Raw genomic sequence first — 19,887 nt, forward strand, 5'->3', positions numbered from 1 at the left:
GGAGTAAAAGCCGGAGTAACTCAGTGGGACAGGCAGCATCTCTGGAGAGAAGGAATGGGTGACGTTTCGGGTCGAGACCCTTCTTCGGACAGGGGAGAGGGAAGCAAGAGATACGGAAGGATAAGGTGGGAAAAACGAGAGATCAAAGGTGATGAAGTTCCCTTGGTTGTGATCCCTTCTTTGAAGTTGGGACCACCTGTGCCTCTGCTAGGCTCCAGTCCAGGCGCCTCTTGCTGCCAAGTTTGTCCTCGTCCACAGCTCAGACTTGATTAGGCTGTCAGTTAGCAGCAGCAAGCACTGAAGATGAGAAACTTGTAGTCTGTATATCTCCCAAAGTCAGCCCAATCTCTCCACACCCCCGTAACTCCTGACAACAAGTTGCAGAAGCACATCTGCATTGCTGCCGGATAGCTGGAAACGTCTTTGATCACAGCTGCTCCCTGCCCGTTCTCGAAGCATAAACATAGATTGCAGAACAGTACAGCACGGGAACAGGCCCTTCGGCCCGCAATGTCTGTGCCGAACACGATGCCAAGATCTCCTCTGCCTGTCCACGATGACTTGGCTGGTCGCAATAACTTGTCAGATCATTTAAGTTTTATTAATGAATGTACATAACCCATCTCTGTGCACCATCAACTACTTACTGACCTGCAATGATCCTGGATTATTGATTTAACTTATTGATTTTTAAAATGTATTATATTAGCTTGTGTTTTCAGGCCTTGTGTTATACTGCTGCAAGTAAGAATGTTATTATTGTGTTTTAGGAACAACTGACAATTAAATCCTTTTTGCTCTCTTAAAAGGGCCTGTCCCACTAGGTGATTTTTTGGGCCACTACACGCGACTAGGCTGTCGCCACATGGTCACCTGTACGGTCGTGAGTCGTCTCCTCAGTCGCGCAAAGAGTCGTGGCGTCTATCTGGTCGCCGCTGGATTTCCAACATGTTGAATAGTTTTCAGAGACAGTCGGCGACTGTGGGTTTGACGCCAATGAGCGTAGCTTGACTTCTCCTGACGTAGGTGTTGTCGTCGTTGTCACCAGGTGACGTTGGTTGTCACTGGTGCTGACTTTGTTTATTTTTGTTGTTAAAGTAATGATTCTATTTCAAATTTTATGTCAAAGGTGGGGTCCAGTCGCCGGTTGTTTGGCGACCTACTACGACTATGACAGTCGCCTAAAAATAGCCTAAGTGGGACAGGCCCTTTAGTGTGAATCCTTTGCCACTTGGGCAATGATTTCAAGTTTTTTTTTGCCTGAATTCAGGAGAAAGAAACATCAGGGGGCCTAGTGGTTTTACAATGCCGCACTACATCAGAATTACCCTGAAGAAGGGCCCCGACTACAAACATCGACTGTCCTTTCCCTCCACAGATGCTGACTGACCATTTGAGTTTCTCCAGCACTTTGTGTTCCATTCAGAATGACCCATCTGACTGATGCGTACAAAATAACTACTGACTGATCGATGGATTGAAAGATACTACGTGGAAGTCAGCCCTTTGTAGTTTAGTTTAGTTTAGTTTAGTTTAGAGATACAGCGTGGAAACAGACCCTCTGGCCCACTGGGTCCCCGCTGATCGATCACCCCTTACACTAGCTCGATCCTGCACGCCGGGGCCAATTTACAGGAGCCAATTAACCTGCAAACCTGTATATCATTTGGAGTGTGGGAGGAAACCGGAGCACCCGGAGAAAACCCACGCGGTCACAGGGAGAACGTATAAATCCTGTACAGACAGCACCCGTAGTCAGGATCGAACCCGGGTCTCTGGCGCTGTGAGGCAGCAATTTTACCACTGCGCCACCGTGCCACTGGCGGTATAACATGGCAGAGGGAGTATTTTGAGAAGATAGGCACAAAATGTTGGAGTAACTCAGCGGGACAGGCAGCATCTCTGGAGAGAAGGAATGGGTGAAGTTTCGAGTTCAGACTCGACTCGAAACGTCACCCATTCCTTCTCTCCAGAAATGCTGCCTGTCCTGCTGAGCTACTCCAGTGTTTTGTGTCTATCTTCGATTTGAACCAGCATCTGCAGCTGCTTCTGACACATTTTGAGAAACTCCCTGGCCCAGAGGGTCTGCTGAGTCATGGCGTTTCCCCCTCCCTCCCTCCCTCCCTCCCTCCACCCCTCCCTGTTCAACCACCAGAGGTAAAATATTATCCGTGTCTCCTGGACTCCTGCAATGATTCAGTGGGCGAATGCTACACATTAACAAACCTCAGCAGGCCAATAGTGCAAACATTGTCCACCCCTCTCTGCAAACAGCGAGGCATTGAGTGGTTGGCTACCCGCCTGGCGTGACATGCGGACTCCGCCTGGAAAAAATGATGCACGTCAAGTAGGGAAAGTACCCAGAGCCACGGCCATCCCCCTCACAGAACAAGCAGCACCTTGTACATGGAGTGCCGCCAGCTGGCAACAGCCACCAGTGCCTGGGACAACGCCCTTCCAGGCTGAACCTCCAGCGCAGAGAAATCTCTCTTTATGGAACGCCCGGAATTCAGCAAGTACAAAGTGGAGCTAGTCAAAATAATTATATCACAATATCTCAAATAACTCATAGAAACATAGAAACATAGAAAATAGGTGCAGGAGGAGGCCATTCGGCCCTTTGAGCCAGCAGCGCAATTCATTGTGATCATGGCTGATCGTCCCCTATCAATAACCCGTGCCTGCCTTCTCCCCATATCCCTTGACTCCACTAGCCCCTAGAGCTCTATCTAACTCTCTCTTAAATCCATCCAGTGACCTGGCCTCCACTGCCCTCTGTGGCAGGGAATTCCACAGATTCAAAGTTTTTTCTCACCTCAGTCTTAAATGGCCTCCCCTTTATTCTAGGATCAAACAAAATATATCAGATCCATTCAGCAGATCAACAAAGACTCATCGGACAGAAGGTACAGAAGCTTGAAAGCGCGGACCACCAGACTCAGGAACAGCTTCTTCCCCTCTGTTATCAGGCTTCTGAACGGCCCTTCCATAAGCCAGGCCCCTGCGATTCACCTCTACCCCATTGTGGACATTGGACTTTGTCTGTGGAACTGATGCGCTACAATGCTGTGAACTAGATTCTGCACTCTGTATCTCCCCGTTTGCTCTACCTATTGTATTCGAGTTTGGCTTGATTGTAATATCTATGTATAGAATTATCTGATCTGTGTCGGAAAGAACTGCAGATGCTGGTTTAAACAGAAGGTAGACACAAAATGCTGGAGTAACTCAGCGGGACAGGCAGCATCTCTGGAGAGAAGGAATGGGTGACGTTTCGGGTCGAGGTCTGAAGAAGGGTCTCGACCCGAAAAGCCGCCCATTCCTTTGCTCCATAGATGCTGCCTCACCCGCTGAGTTACTCCAAACAGGCTCTTCGGCCCATCAAGTCCATGCTGACCATTGATCACCCATTCACATTGCTTCTATGTTATCCCACTTTCTCATCCACTCCCTACACAGGTAGATGAGAGTTAGTCTTGGCATCATGTTCGGCACAGACATGATAGACAATAGACAATAGGTGCAGGAGTAGGCCATTCGGCCCTTCGAGCCAGCACCACCATTCACTGTGATAATGGCTGATCATCCACAATCAGTACCCCCTTCCTGCCTTCTCCCCATATCCCCTGACTCCGCTATCTTTAAGAGCCCTATCTAGCTCTCTCTTGAAAGCATCCAGAGAACCTGCCTCCACCGCCCACTGAGGCAGAGAATTCCACAGACTCACCACTCTCTGTGAGAAAAAGTTTTTCCTCATCTCCGTTCAGAATGGCCAACCCCTTATGCTTGAACTGTGGCCCCTGGTTCTGGACTCCCCCAACATCGGGAACATGTTTCCTGCCTCTAGTGTGTCCAATCCCTTAATAATCTTATATGTTTCAATAAGAATCCCTCTCATCCTAAATTCCAGTGTCTACATTGCAGGCCGAAGGGCCTGTTCTTGTGCAGCACTGACCTGTGTTCTATTTTTAGCGCTCTATTTTTTAAACGTTTAGTTTTGGAGATACAGTGTGGGAATATCCCGTTCGGCCCATCGAATCTGCGCCGACCAACGATTATCCCGTACATACACTACACCCTACACACACTTGGGACAATTTACCGGAGCTAATTTCCCTACAAAGCTGCACGTCTTTGGAGTGTGGGAGGAAACCGGAGCACCCGGAGAAAACCCACACGGCCACGGGGAGAACGTACAAACTCCGTAGCAACTTTTTGACAATCATTTTGTTTTCAGAACCGTGTTAGATGTTTCGATGTTTAGAATTTAGAAGATTGAGCCACGATCACATTGAATGGCGGTGCAGGCTCGAAGGGCCGAATGCCCTACTCCTGCACCTATAGAAACGTACAAAATTCTTAAGGGGTTGGACAGGCTAGATGCGAATGGTATGTTAGCATTCATAGCAAAAGAATTTGAGTATAGGAGCAGGGAGGTTCTACTGCAGTTGTACATGGTCTTGGTGAGACCACACCTGGAGTATTGTGTACAGTTTTGGTCTCCTAATCTGAGGAAAGACATTGTTGCCATAGAGGGAGTACAGAGAAGGTTCACCAGACTGATTCCTGGGATGTCAGCACTTTCATATGAAGAAAGACTGGATAGACTCGGCTTGTACTCGCTAGAATTTAGAAGATTGAGGGGGGATCTTATAGAAACTTACAAAATTCTTAAGGGGTTGGACAGGCAAGATGCAGGAAGATTGTTACCGATGTTGGGGAAGTCCAGAACAAGGGGTCACAGTTTAAGGATAAGGGGGAAATCTTTCAGGACCGAGATGAGGAAAACATTTTTCACACAGAGAGTGGTGAATCTCTGGAATTATCTGCCACAGAAGGTAGTTGAGGCCAGTTCATTGGCTATATTTAAGAGGGAGTTAGATGTGGCCCTTGTGGCTGAAGGGATCAGGGGGTATGGAGAGAAGGCAGGTACAGGATACTGAGTTGGATGATCAGCCATTATCATATTGAATGGCGGTGCAGGCTCGAAGGGCCGAATGGCCTACTCCTGTACCTATTTTCTATGTTTCTATGTTTCTATGTTTCTCCTGTTTAAGAAAAATCGAAGGTAGATAAAAATGCTGGTGAAACTCAGCAGGTGAGGCAACATCTATGGAGCGAAGGAATAGGTGACGTTTCGGGTCGAGACCCTTCTGGAAACTCAGCGGGTGAGGTACCATCTATGGAGCGAAGGAATAGGTGACGTTTTGGGTCGAGACCCTTCCGGGTCTCGACCCGAAACGTCACCTATTCCTTCGCTCCATAGATGCTAAGGTAGAGGTCAGGATTGATCCGGGGTCAGGATCGAACCAGGGTCTCTCTGCCGCTACTCTACTGCTGCGCCACCGTGCCGCCCTTGCGACCGATAAACGCTTTTTAAAACACAACTCTGATCTGATCTCGCTCTCCCTCAAGAATAATCAATGTTCCACTCGCAGATTATCCCAGAAGGCGATCAATAATGAAAATACCAATGAGGAACTCAATTAATTCACAATGGCTATAAAAGCAGGCAGCTGCCACGGTGAATCATTCACGTACGTGGCTGTAAATGAAGTGACGATATCACCTGCATCAATAAAAGAATAATGTGTTCACTTCACCTCATGTAAGTCCATGCACTCTAGTCATAAAACCGCTGGCCCTTGTAGACATCAGGGTCGCTCATTACCACATCTTGAGCTCACGAGGACGTCACTGATTGAGGATCCATAAGCTAATCAGTGATAGGAACAGAATTAGGCCATTCAGCCCGTCGAGTCTACTCCGCCATTCGATATGATCATGGCTGATATCCAACTCAGTATCCCATCCCTGCCTTCTCTCCATACCCCCTGATCCCTTTAGCCACAAGGGCCACATCTAACTCCCTCTTAAATATAGCCAATGAACTGTGGCCTCAACTACCTTCTGTGGCAGAAAATTCCACAGATTCACCACTCTCTGTGTGAAAAAATGATTTTCTCATCTCGGTACTAAAAGACTTCCCTCTTATCCTTAAACTGTGACCCCTAGTTCTGGACTTCCCCAACATCGGGAATAATCTTCCTGCATCTAGCCTGTCCAACCCCTTAAGAATTTTGTAAGGCTTTCGACATGGTTCCACATAAGAGATTAGTATACAAACTTAAAGCACACGGTATTGGGGGTTCAGTATTGATGTGGATAGCGAACTGGCTGGCAGACAGGAAGCAAAGAGTAGGAATAAATGGGTCCCTTTCAGAATGGCAGGCAGTGACTAGTGGGGTACCGCAAGGCTCAGTGCTGGGACCCCAGCTATTTACGATATATATTAATGATTTGGACGAGGGAATTGAAAGCAAGATCTCCAAATTTGCGGATGACACAAAGCTGGGGGGCAGTGTTAGCTGTGAGGAGGATGCTAGGAGACTGCAAGGTGACTTGGATAAGGCTGGGTGAGTGGGCAAATGCATGGAAGATGCAGTATAATGTGGATAAATATGAGCTTATCCACTTTGGTGGCAAAAACAGGAAAGTAGACTATTGTGTCAGGGATGTCAGGATTTCATATGAAGAAAGACTGGATAGACTCAGTTTGTAATCGCTAGAATTTAGAAGGTTGAGGGGGGATCTTATAGAAACTTACAAAATTCTTAAGGGGTTGGACAAGCTAGATGCAGGAAGATTGTTCCCGATGTTGGGGAAGTCCAGAACTAGGGGTCACCGTTTAAGGATAAGGGGGAAATCTTTTAGGACCGAGATGAGGAAAACATTTTTCACACAGAGAGTGGTGAATCTCTGGAATTCTCTGCCACAGAAGGTAGTTGAGGCCAGTTCATTGGCTATATTTAAGAGGGAGTTAGATGTGGCCCTTGTGGCTAAAGGGATCAGGGGGTATGGAGAGAAGGCAGGTACAGGATACTGAGTTGGATGATCAGCCATGATCATATTGAATGGCGGTGCAGGCTCGAAGGGCCGAATGGCCTACTCCTGCACCTAATTTCTATGTTTCTATGTTTCTATGTTTCTATGTAAGTTTCTATAAGATCCCCCCTCAATCTTCTGAATTCTAGCGAGTACAAGCCGAGTCTATCCAGTCTTTCTTCATATGAAAGTCCTGCCATCCTACTCCACCATTCGAACATGGCTGATCTATCTCTCCCTCTCAACCCCATTCTCCAGCCTTCTCCCCACAACCCCGGACACCCGTACTGATCGAGAATCTATCTATCTCTGCCTTAAAAATGTCCACTGACTTGGCCTCCACCGCCGTCTGTGGCAATGAGTTCCACAGATTCACCACCCTCGGGCTAAAGGATTTAAGAGAGAGTTAGATAGAGCTCTAGGGGCTAGTGGAGTCAAGGGATATGGGGAGAAGGCAGACACGGATTATTGATAGGGGACGATCAGCCATGATCACAATGAATGGCGGTGCTGGCTTGAAGGGCCGACTAGCCTCCTCCTGCACCTATTTTCTATGTTTCTATCTATGTTTCTATATAAAGAAATTCCTCCTCATCTCCTTTCTAAAGGTACATCCATTTATTCTGAGGCTGTTCCCTCTGGTCCTAGACTCTCCCACTAGTGGAAACATCCTCTCCACATCCACTCTATCCAGGCCTTTCACTATTCGGTAAGTTTCAATGAGGGTCCCCCACCCCCTCATCCTTCGAAGCTCCAGCGTTGTCCAACGCTGTTGCCCAGTGTTGTCCAACGCTCCTCGTATGTTAGTGACGTGGGTGATGGGTGGGGAAGATGTGCGGTGATTTCTCCTCCTGTTGTGGTATCAGCAACAATATCACAACATTGAACATTGAGCAATATTCAGCACACAATGACTCCCCACCCGCTGATTTAGGGCCAACGTGATGAGGTTTAGTTTAGTTTAGTTTAGTTTGGTTTAGAGATCCAGCATGGAAACAGGCCCTTCAACCCACCGAGTCCATGCTGACCAGCGATCACTCGTACACACTGTGCTATCCCACTTTCTCATCCACTCCCTAGACACTAGGGGGCAATTTACAGAGGGCCAATTAACCCACAAACCCACACGTCTTTGGAACATGGAATGAAACTGGAGCACCCTTGTGGGCTGAAGGGCCTGTTCCTGTGCCTGTTCATTGTTCTTCTAACATTGTTTTACTGTATCTCCTCTCTTTATAAGTGTTAGAAATGACTTGAATATAAACAGGGTGCATGGTGTCACAGCAGTAAAGTTGCTGCCTTATAGCAGCCAGAGTCCTGGGAGTCCTGGGTTCGATCCTGACTACGGGCGCTGTCTGTACGGAGTTTGCACGTTCTCCCCGTGACCTGCGTGGGTTTTCTCCGGGAGCTCCGGTTTCCTCCCACACTCCAAAGACGTGCAGGTTTGTAGGTTAATTGGCTTGGCGTAAATGTAAAAATTGTCCCTAGTGTGTGTAGGATAGTGTGAGCGTGCGGGGATCGCTGGTCGGCACGGACTCGGTGGGCCGAAGGGCCAGATTCCGTGCCATATCTCTCAACTAAACTAAAGTAAGTTCAGTGCAAGTGGGGAAAATTCCAATCACTGCAGGTTGTGGCAGCGAATAAGACATCGCAGAAAGAAAATGAACCAGGTCCTTGGGTTTATTTCCATGGAATGAACAAAGGGGAGAGCTATTGTGTTAAACTTGGGCTGAACTTCAGGCCAAACACAATCGGTGCACTGTGCAATGTTACCAAATATGTTACTGGGGCTCTGGGGAAGGTGCAGAACATATTTAAAAGAAAGTTTCCAGAATGATCAGGTCATTGTTAGAGTATTTCTGGCCTGATGGAGATCATTAAACTACAAAGTACTCTGAGGCGAGACACAGAATGTGGAGCAGTGTGCGCTGGAGGTCATTGTTACAATAGAGAGAATTAGAGTCAAGAGTGAAAACTCAATTCCGCAGATTCCTCTCAGCCTTCTCTGCTCCAAGACTCCTGTGTTTTTGTACTTGCCCTGATACCATCGACTGTTCTGGAAACAGTTTTACAGATGCCTGAGGCAACATAACCTGGCCAAGGTACTACAGCAAGCCCAGACCATAAGCTGCAAGGCTCCAGACATAATGGGAATGCCTTAAATATATCATATGCCTTCAACATGCCCTAATCGTGCAGCGTCTAGACTAGTGAACAAAGGTCACACTGAGGGCATGACATGGAGTTGTGTGGTTAACGTTACATTGCCATGTAGAGATGTTGTGTGGAGGCATAGAGACATGCAGCACGGAAACAGGCCCTTCGGCCCAACTCGCCTATGTTGACCAAGATGTCCCATCTACACTACTCCCACCGACCCGTGCTTGGTCCATATCCCTCTATACCGCATGGTGGCGCAGCGGTAGAGTTGCTGCCTTATAGTGCTTTCAGCTCTAGAGACCTTTGGGTCTCGACCCGAAACGTCACCTATTCCTGCGCTCCATAGATGCTGCCTCACCCACTGATTTGGCCTCGACAGCCTTCTGCTGCAAAGAATTCCACAGATTCACCGGAGATTCCTTATTCATTCATGGGATGCCGTTGTCCCAGACAACAGGGACATTTACTGTCATTCCCCTATCACTCCCCGAGGCTATTTAAAAACCAGGCGCATTGATTAGTCTGGAGTCACATGAAACCATTGATTATGTGGACGTTGCTAAGGTCGATGAGATTCAATGACAAGCTGCTGCTTTCAGGGTTATTGTTGACGAGACAAGCTTTACCCTTTCGCTCCTATGCTGTTTGGTTTGGATTAGCTTTGTTTTAGAGATACAGCGTGGAAACAGGCCCTTCGGCCCAGCGAGTCCATGCCGACCAATGACCAATGGTCTGCTGTACACGAGTTCTATCCCGCAATTTACAGACGGCCAATTAACCTACAAACTGGCACGTCTTTGGAATGTGGGAGGAAACCTACATGGTCATAGTGGGAACGGGCAAACTCCGGGCAGTAGCCAGGATCGAACCTGGGTCTCTGGCGCTGTGAGGCAGTAGTTCTACCCGCTGCGACACTGTGCTGCACTGTGCTACGGTCTATGTAAATGCAAACTTGATGCCCATCAACTCAGTAGAGAAAGAATTTAAGAAGGAACTGCAGATGCTGGAAAATCGGAGGTAGACGAAAGTGCTGGAGAAACTCAGCGGGTGCAGCAGCATCTATGGAGCGAAGGAAATAGGCAATGTTTCGGGCCGAAACCCTTCTTCAGACTGATGTAGGGTGAGGGGGGGAGGGAATGGGGAGAAGAAAGGAAAAAGGAAAAAGGAAGAGGAGGAGCCCGAGGGCTGAGGGAGAGCTGAGAAGGGGAGGAGACAGCAAGGGCTACCGGAAATTGGAGAATTCAATGTTTATGCCGCTAGGGTGCAGACTGCCCAAGCGGAATATGAGGTGCTGCTCCTCCAATTTCCGGTGGAGAAAGAACACTGCAATTCCATAATGTATCATTCATGGCGTAGCTTTACGGTGAGAGGGGCAAAGTTTAAAGGGGATGTGTGGGGCGAATGTTCTACACAGAGGGTGGTGGGTGCCTGGAACGTGCTGCCAGGTGGTGGTGGAGGCAGATACGATAGTGGTGTTTAAAATATTTTTGGATAGGCACATGCACATGCAGGGAATGGAGGGATATGGATCATGTGCAGGCAGAGGAGATTAGTTTAAGACATTGTGGGCTGAAGGGCCTGATCCTGTGCTGTACTGTTCTATGTACATTAGGCTTCGTGGCAGGATGGTGCAGCGGTAGACCTGATGCCCTACAGCACCAGAGATCCGGCTTCTGTCTGTACGGAGTTTGTACCGTCTCCCTGTAACCACATGGGTTTCCGCTGGGTGCTCCGGTTTCCTCCCACACTCCAAAGCCAAACAGGTTTATAGGTTAATTGACTTTGATAAATTGTGAATTGGCCCTAGTGTGTGTGGGATAGTGCTAGTGTAAACAGTGATCACAGGATGGCACAAGCTGGGTGGGAACGTTCACTCGCTGTATGTCTAAACTAAACTAACTAAAGCAAAGTAAAGCAAACTAGACTAGACTAGACTAGACTAGACTAGACTACACTACACTAGACTAGACTAGACTAAACTAGACTAGACTACACTAGACTAGACTAGACTAGACTACACTAGACTAGACTAGACTAAACTAGACTAGACTAGACTAGACTAGAGTAAACTAGACTAGACTAAACTAGACTACACTACACTAGACTAGACTAGACTACACTAGACTAGACTACACTACACTACACTAGACTAGACTACACTACACTAGACTAGACTAGACTACACTACACTACACTAGACTAGACTACACTACACTACACTACCCTAGACTACACTAGACTACACTAGACTAGACTACACTACACTACACTAGACTAGACTAGACTACACTACACTACACTAGACTAGACTACACTACACTACACTAGACTAGACTAGACTAAACTAAACTAGACTAGACTACACTAGACTAGACTAGACTAGACTAAACTAGACAAGACTAGACTAGACTAGAGTAAACTAGACAAGACTAAACTAGGCTACACTACACTAGACTAGACTAGACTAGAGTACACTAGACTAGACTAGAGTACACTACACTACACTACACTAGACTAGACTACACTACGCTAGACTAGACTAGACTACACTTCACTACACTACACTACACTACACTACACTACACTACACTAGACTAGACTACACTACACTAGACTAGACTAGACTACACTACACTACACTACACTACACTAGACTAGACTACACTACACTAGACTAGACTAGACTACACTAGATTAGACTAGACTAGACTAGACTAGACTACACTACACTACACTACACTAGACTAGACTAGACTACACTACACTACACTAGACTAGACTAGACTACACTACACTAGACTAGACTAGACTACACTAGACTAGACTAGACTAGACTACACTACACTACACTAGACTAGACTAGACTACACTACACTAGACTAGACTACACTAGACTAGACTAGACTAGACTACACTACACTATACTAGACTAGACTACACTACACTACACTAGACTAGACTACACTACACTACACTAGACTAGACTAGACTACACTAGACTAGACTAGACTAGACTACACTAGACTAGACTACACTACACTAGACTAGACTACACTAGGCTAGACTAGACTAAACTAGACTAGACTAGACTACACTAGACTAGACTAGACTAGACTAGACTAAACTAGACTAGACTAGACTAGACTACACTAAACTAGACTAGACTAGACTAGACTAGACTAGACTAAACTAATCTAAACTATAAATTAAACTAAGCTAAACAAATTTAAATGAACCATCTAACGCTTGCGTTGTACTTGGTGGGCAGTGGCCACGCTGGTCAGTTGCAACAGTGACAGACGGCAGCTGCTGGAGTCCACTTGTAATTGTTTTCCTGGTGAATTCTTGGCGGTGGGTTTTTGCGAAGTTATTTGTTCCCAGCAGCGATGTACCCACAGAGAGGGGCGGCTGTGTGTTTTGCTTCCAGACAATGGAACATCTGGCACAGTGATTTGTCACGGGATGGAGATGGGCAGTGAAGGGAGGGGACGTGGCCGGCATGATGTTTAATAAAATGTATTAAAGAGAGAGTTATATCTTGCTCTTAGGGCTAACGGAACCAGGGGATATGGGGAGAAGGCAGGAACGGGGTACTGATTGTGGATGATCAGCCATGATCACATTGAATGGCGGGGCTGGCTCGAAGGGCCGAATGGCCTACTCCTGCACCTATTGTCTATGTTTCTCTAAAGGTCACTGGTGTGCTGGTGATGTATGAATGCAACATATCTTCACAGCTAGGCCAGGCAGCATCTCTGGAGAGAAGGAACGGGTGACGTTTTGGGGCGAGACCCTTCTTCAGGACTCGACCCGAAACGTCACCCATTCCTTCTCCCCAGAGATGCTGCCTGTCCCGCTGAGTTACTCCAGCTGTTTGTGTCTGGCTTTGGTGTAAACCAGCATCTAGTACACAGAAGATTAAGGATTGTTTACAGGGGCAGGGAAGATTTTTACAGCTGTTGGGAAGAACAGTGGCAGAATTCCAGTCGGTGGTTCCAAGCCGTTCCGAGCAACGATTCCCTCTCATCTTTCCCATCTTATCCTCACCAAGATAAGTAAACACGGGTGCGTCAGTGCGAATGTCTACAGCATCTTCCCTGACCCTACTAACAGACAATTCACATCTCCGACTGCTCACCCAGCCAATGATCCTGCTATTAATGTTACATCTGTGTTAAGGACATTGATCTGATGAAAGGTGGTGGTTGTAGTGGGAGAGTCTAGGACTAGAGGTCACAGCCTCTGAAGTAAAGGACGTTCTTTTAGGAAGGAGATGAAGAGAAATGTCTTTGATTAAAGAGGGTGGTGAATCTGTGGAATTCTTTGCCACAGAAGGCTGTGGAGGCCACGTCATCGGGTACTTTTAGGGCAGAGATAGATAGATTCTTGATTAGTACGGGTGTCGGGGGTTATGGGGAGAAGGCAGGAGAATGGGGTTGCGAGGGAAAGATAGATCAGCCATGATTGAATGGCGGAGTAGCCTTAATGGGCCGAATGGCCTAATTCTGCTCCTATCACTTATGAACATGAAAGATGACAAAACAGTAACAAAGGCTACTGCATTTCAAAAGGAATCTACAGACAATATCAATTTTATAGTTTGGTTGATTGAAAGATACAGCATGGAAACAGGCCCTTCGGCCCACCGAGTCCATGCAGACCATCGATCACCCGTTCACACAGTAGTTCCATGCTATCCCGCTTTCTCATCTACTCCCTACACACTAGGGGGAAATTTACAGAGGGGCCGATTAACCTACAAACCCGCACGTCTTTGGGATGTGGGAAGAAACCGGAGCACCCGGAGGAAACCCACGCGGTCATGGGGAGAACGTGCAAACTCCACACAGACAGCACCCGAGGTCAGGATCAAACCCAGGTCTCCAGCAACGTGAGGCAGCGGGTCTACCAGCTTAACGAATAACATTAGCACGGCAAATGCTTAATAAATACATGTTTCACTGGCTTATTTCCAGGGGCTGAACAGATAACAGAACGGTTAGGGCTTCTGGCATTTAAAGTATTCTTTGAACTACTAAATATCTCCAGAGTATAAACAAGGAACTGCAGGTGCTGGTTTGCCAAAAAAGGACACAGAGTGCTGGAGTAACTCAGCGGGTCAGGCAGCATCTGTGGAAAACATGGATAGGTGACGTTTCACAGAGTGCTGGAGTAACTCAGCGGGTCAGGCAGCATCTGTGGAGAACATGGATAGGTGACGTTTCACAGGGTGCTGGAGTAACTCAGCGGGTCAGGCAGCAATCACTGGAGTTTTTAAGAAGGAACTGCAGATGCTGGAAAATCGTAGGTACACAAAAGTGCTGGAGAAACACAGCGGGTGCAGCAGCATCTATGGAGCGAAGGAAATAGGCAACGTTTCGGGCCGAAACCCTGAAGGAAATAGGCAACGTTTCGGGCCGAAACCCAGAAGGGTTTCGGGTCGAAATGTTGCCTATTTCCTTCTCTCCATAGATGCTGCTGCACCCGCTGAGTTTCTCCAGCATTTTTGTGTACCAGCAATCACTGGAGATCGTGGATAGGTGACGTTTCGGGTCGGGACCCTTCTTCAGACTGATCAGAATATCTCCTGTTATTCTCTGTCTTGCCCAGCAGACAAACACTCTATCGTAAGAAAATGTTTTACGTTTTGTCCCCGAATGTGAAATCTATTCCATGATTGAGTGGATGAATCTTTCCCCATAGGGTCAAAAACTGGGGGAAATGTAAAAGCCCCCACACGCACGCGCACACACACACATTCACACACTCACACACACACTCACACACACACGCACACACACACACACATATTCACAAACTACACACGACACACAGCCACGCACAGCACCAGCACACAGCAACAGCACACACACTACAAACACCTCAACACGACACACACACACACCCACACACACCCACACACACACACACACACACACACACACCAGGACAGACGACTCACACACAGTCACACACACAGCCACTACACACACACACACCACACACACAACACACACACACAGACACATGCACTCACCACACACACACACACCCACACACACATCACACACACAGCACAGCACACACGCACACAGCACACACACACACACACACACACACAACACCCACACATCACACACACCTCACACACACCACACATCCACATACACATACACACACACAACACCACACACACACACACACACACACACATACACACACACACACACACGACACACATTGTGACTGTACACTCCAACCTGGCTGTTAGAATGATAGAGACAGCAAGGACCCAGTGATGTGGCTTCCACTCACACCTGATGCTGAGCAGATGAGAAGCGGTGGCTGGGTTCACCAGCGCTCCCCCTGTTGACAGCCAAAGACACATTCCTTTCCCAATCACTCCCAGCTCCCGAACGCAAAGAAAAATACTGCTCTGCAACGCACTCACAATATTGTGGAAGAGCTTTTATCAGCTCGGTTTATACATCGTGCCGCTCCGTTCGATAGCACACACTCCACTTACCTGTATTCCTTTTGGACAGCACAGTGGAACACACATGGGTGGAAAATATCACCAAGATCAAAGTTCTTCCTTGCATTTTCCCCAGGGTCCGATTAGTGAATGGACTAGAGCAACTTCTTGGGAGAATACAGGAGATCTCTGGAGGGTCAGCGCCACTGTCACAACCTCTGCAGCAATAGCTCTCTTTAAACTTGCCTTGACTCTCAAACACATCTGGAAAACATCAGCGGCCAGCTGTGATACGTATGCACATTGTCACTCAGTCAACCAGCCTCTCTCTCTCCCCCTCTCTCTCTCAGTTCCCCAAACCACACAGGCAGTCCAATCATACTTTACAACCAAAGATACACACAAGAAAGCTGGAGTAACTCAGTGGGACAGGCGGCGTCTCTGGAGAGAAGGAATGGGTGACGTTTCGGGTCTGAAGAAGGACCTCGACATGGATAGGTGACGTTTCAGGTCGAGTCAATAGACAATAGAAAATAGACAATAGACAATAGGTGCAGGAGTAGGCCATTCTGCCCTTCGAGCCAGCAGCACCATTCAATGTGATCATGGCTGATCATCCTCAATCAGTACCCCGTTCCTGCCTTCTCCCCATATCCCCTGATTCCGCTATCTTTAAGAGCCCTATCTAGCTCTCTCTAGAAAGCATCCAGAGAACCGGCCTCCACCGCCCTCTGAGGCAGAGAATTCCACAGACTCACCACTCTCTGTGAGAAAAAATGTTTCCTCGTCTCCGTTCTAAATGGCTTACTCCTTATTCTTAAACTGTGGCCCCTGGTTCTGGACTCCCCCAACATCGGGAACATGTTTCCTGCCTCTAGCGTGTCCAAGCCCTTAACAATCGTATATGTTTCAATGAGATGCCCTCTCATCCTTCTAAACTCCAGAGTGTACAAGCCCAGCTGCTCCATTCTCTCAGCATATGACAGTCCCGCCATCCCGGGAATTAACCTTGTAAACCTACGCTGCACTCCCTCAATAGCAAGAATGTCCTTCCTCAAATTAGGGGAGCAAAACTGCACACAATACTCCAGGTGTGGTCTCACTAGGGCTCTGTACAACTGCAGAAGGACCTCTTTGCTCCTATATTTGATTCCTCTTGTTATAAAGGCCAACATGCCATTGGCTTTCTTCACTGCCTGCTGTACGTTTCAGGTCGAGTCACGATTGTAGGTGGGGAGGGGGGGTGGGGGGAGAAAGCTGGAAGAGAGCTAAGGTCTGGACAAGGTCTGGCGAGTGATAGGTGGATAAAGGTGAGGGTTATTGATCATCAGATGGTTGGACAAGAACCAGAGATTAGAAAAAAAATTCCACACTCCTAAGACGTACATGTTGGTATTGACATGGTATACAAACCGTCCAAATTATTTCTAGTGTGTGAGAAAACATGACTACAATCGATCCATTCACAGTGTGCGGATGCATGATAAGGGAATAACATTTAGTGCAAGGTAAAGCCAGCAGAGTCTGGTCAAGGATAGTCCGAGGGACATCAGAGGTAGATAATACACAAAATGCTGGAGTAACTCAGCGGGACAGGCAGCGTCTCTGGAGAGAAGGAACGGGCGACGTTTCGGGTCGAGACCCTTCTCTTCAGTTTGAAGAACGGTCCCGACTGAAAGCATCGCCTGTCCATTCCCTCCACAGATACGGTCTGCACACTAACACAGGCGCTGCCTCACAGCGTCAGAGACCCGGGTTCGATCCTGACCTCAGGTGCTGTCTGTGTGGAGTTTGCACGTTCTCCCTGCGACCACGTGGGTTTCCTCCGGGTGCTCCGGTTTCCTCGCCCATCACAAAGACGCGCGGGTTTGGGGTCCGATATACAAGTAACTGCAGATGCTGGTTTACCGTAAAAAGACACAAAGTGCTGGAGTAACCCGGCGGTTCAGACAGCACCTCTGGGGAACATGGAGATGCTGCCTGACCCGCTGAGTTATTCCAGCATTTTTGGTCGGGTTTGTAGGTTAATTGGCCTTCTGTAAAAAATGGCCCCCAGTGTGTCGGGAGTGGATGAGAACGGGTGAGAACATGGAACTAGTGAGAACGGGTGATCGATGGTTGGCATGGACTCGGTGGGCCAAAGGGCCTGTGTCCATCCTGTACCTTTCAAGCAGATGCTGCCTGACTTTCTGACTTCTTCCACTGCTTTGTGTTTAGCAAGAAATAGTGTGCTTTCCAAACAGGCAGCAGAAATATGCTGGAACTGGCACAAGATCCTCATCACATCTTGTTCTCTCTCACAATACAAACTCGCTAAAGCCAGCAGCAATAATGAGAAAGCAGCATCGATGACAGATCAGTGTGCCACAGGGCACAGCCGTTCCATTCTAATGGACAACGCAAAGATTTGGTTCCAATCCCAACCACAGGATGAAAACAATCAACATATCGCGGTGAAACCCACAGGATGTTGGCCCACTGGAAAATAAACACACAGAGTAACTCAGCGGGTCAGGCAGCATCTGTGGAGAACATGGATAGGTGACGTTTCACAGAGTGCCGGAGTAACTCAGCGGGTCAGGCAGCATCTGTGGAGAACGTGGATAGGTGACGTTTCACAAAGTGCTGGAGTAACTCAGCGGGTCAGGCAGTATCTATGGAGCTAAGGAAATAGGCAACGTTTCGGGCCAAAACCCGGAAGGGTTTCGGCCCGAAACGTTGCCTATTTCCAGAAGGATTTCGGCCCGAAACGTTGCCTATTTCCTTAGCTCCATAGATGCTGCTGCACCATAACTCAGTGGGTCAGGCAGCATCTGTGGAGAACATGGATAGGTGACGTTTCACAGAGTGCTGGAGTAACTCAGCGGGTCAGGCAGCATCTGTGGAGATCATGGATAGGTGACGTTTCACAGAGTGCTGGAGTAACTCAGCGGGTCAGGCAGCATCTGTGGAGCTAAGGAAATAGGCAACGTTTCGGGCCAAAACCCGTAAGGGTTTCGGCCCGAAACGTTGCCTATTTCCAGAAGGATTTCGGCCCGAAACGTTGCCTATTTCCTTAGCTCCATAGATGCTGCTGCACCATAACTCAGCGGGTCAGGCAGCATCTGTGGAGAACGTGGATAGGTGACGTTTCACAGAGTGCCGGAGTAACTCAGCGGGTCAGGCAGCATCTCTGGAGAGAAGGAATGGGTGACCCAAGGGTCTCGACCCCGAAACGCCACCCATTCCCTCTCTCCAGAGGTGCTGCCTGTCCCGCTGAGTTACTCCAGCTTTTTGTGTTGATCTTCAGCGTAAACCAGCATCTGCAGTTCCTTCCAACACAATAACAATTTTGAAATGGGTTTTGGATTGACAGCCTCCAACCAGATCCACATGGTCCATCAGAACGTGGTGCGTTTGCCGATCGGCAATGTACCGATACACCGTGAACATGACACCGCCTGCCGACAGGAAGACCACGTGCAGAGTGCAAAGTGTAGCTTTAGGTTTAACTCTGCGTTCATTATGGTCACAGGCACTGAGGTACAGTGTAAAGCTTTGTCTTGCGTGCTAGCCAGATGTGCAGCACGGTGGCCAGGGGTAGAGTTGCTGCCTCACGGCGCCAGAGACCCGGGTTCCACCCCGACCACGGGTGCTGTCTGTACGGAGTTTGTACGTTCTCCGCCTGTTCTACCGCTGAGGTCTTGGTTGGATTGCTCTTTGTCAGAGACCTTAAGAATTTTTTAAGTTTCTATAAGATCCCCCCTCAATCTTCTAAATTCTAGCGAGTACAAGCCGAGTCTATCCAGTCTTACCGCCATGGGTGGCCCTACCAGGAGCGTAGCTCCAGACGGCATCGCTCTCAGGATCTCAGGACCACACAAGTTTCTCCACCACGACAAGGTGACAATCCACGGAGAAGTCCGAAACTTTATCCAAGGGTGGAAATGTCAAAGTTTAGAAGGCACAGCTTTAAGGTGAGATGGGGTAATTTTAAAGGTCGGTGGGTGCCTGGAACGCGCTTCCAGGGGTGGTGGTGGAGGCAGATACGATAGTGGGTTGAAGACTTTCAGATAGGCGCATGGATATGCAGGGAATGGAGAGGTACAGATCACATGCAGGCAGAGGAGAGTTGGTATTGGCATCATGTTTGGCACAGACCTTGTTGTGGGCTGAAGGGCCTGTTCCTGGGCTGTGCTGTTCTATGGTAAGAATAAGGAGTAAGCCATTTAGAACGGAGACGAGGAAACACTTTTTCTCACAGAGAGTGGTGAGTCTGTGGAATTCTCTGTCTCAGAGGGCGGTGGAGGCCGGTTCGCTGGATGCTTTCAAGAGAGAGCTAGATAGGGCTCTTAAAAATAGTGGAGTCAGGGGAGAAGGCAGGAACG

The 19,887-nt window shown here is 48.1% G+C and overlaps 1 protein-coding gene across 1 annotated transcript in view; it reads right to left on the reverse strand.

Annotated features, from left to right (window-relative positions):
* Positions 1-15,821, reverse strand: part of fam180a (family with sequence similarity 180 member A) — a 27,868-nt gene extending 12,047 nt beyond the window's left edge. The window contains exon 1 of the mRNA XM_033037453.1: positions 15,572-15,821. Coding sequence (XP_032893344.1) covers positions 15,572-15,647 — 76 coding nt within the window. The 5' untranslated portion in view covers positions 15,648-15,821. The remainder of the gene's footprint in view (positions 1-15,571) is intronic.
* Between the last annotated feature and the right edge of the window lie 4,066 nt (positions 15,822-19,887).

Source organism: Amblyraja radiata, chromosome 19, assembly GCF_010909765.2.
Source record: "Amblyraja radiata isolate CabotCenter1 chromosome 19, sAmbRad1.1.pri, whole genome shotgun sequence".
NCBI lineage: Eukaryota > Metazoa > Chordata > Chondrichthyes > Rajiformes > Rajidae > Amblyraja > Amblyraja radiata.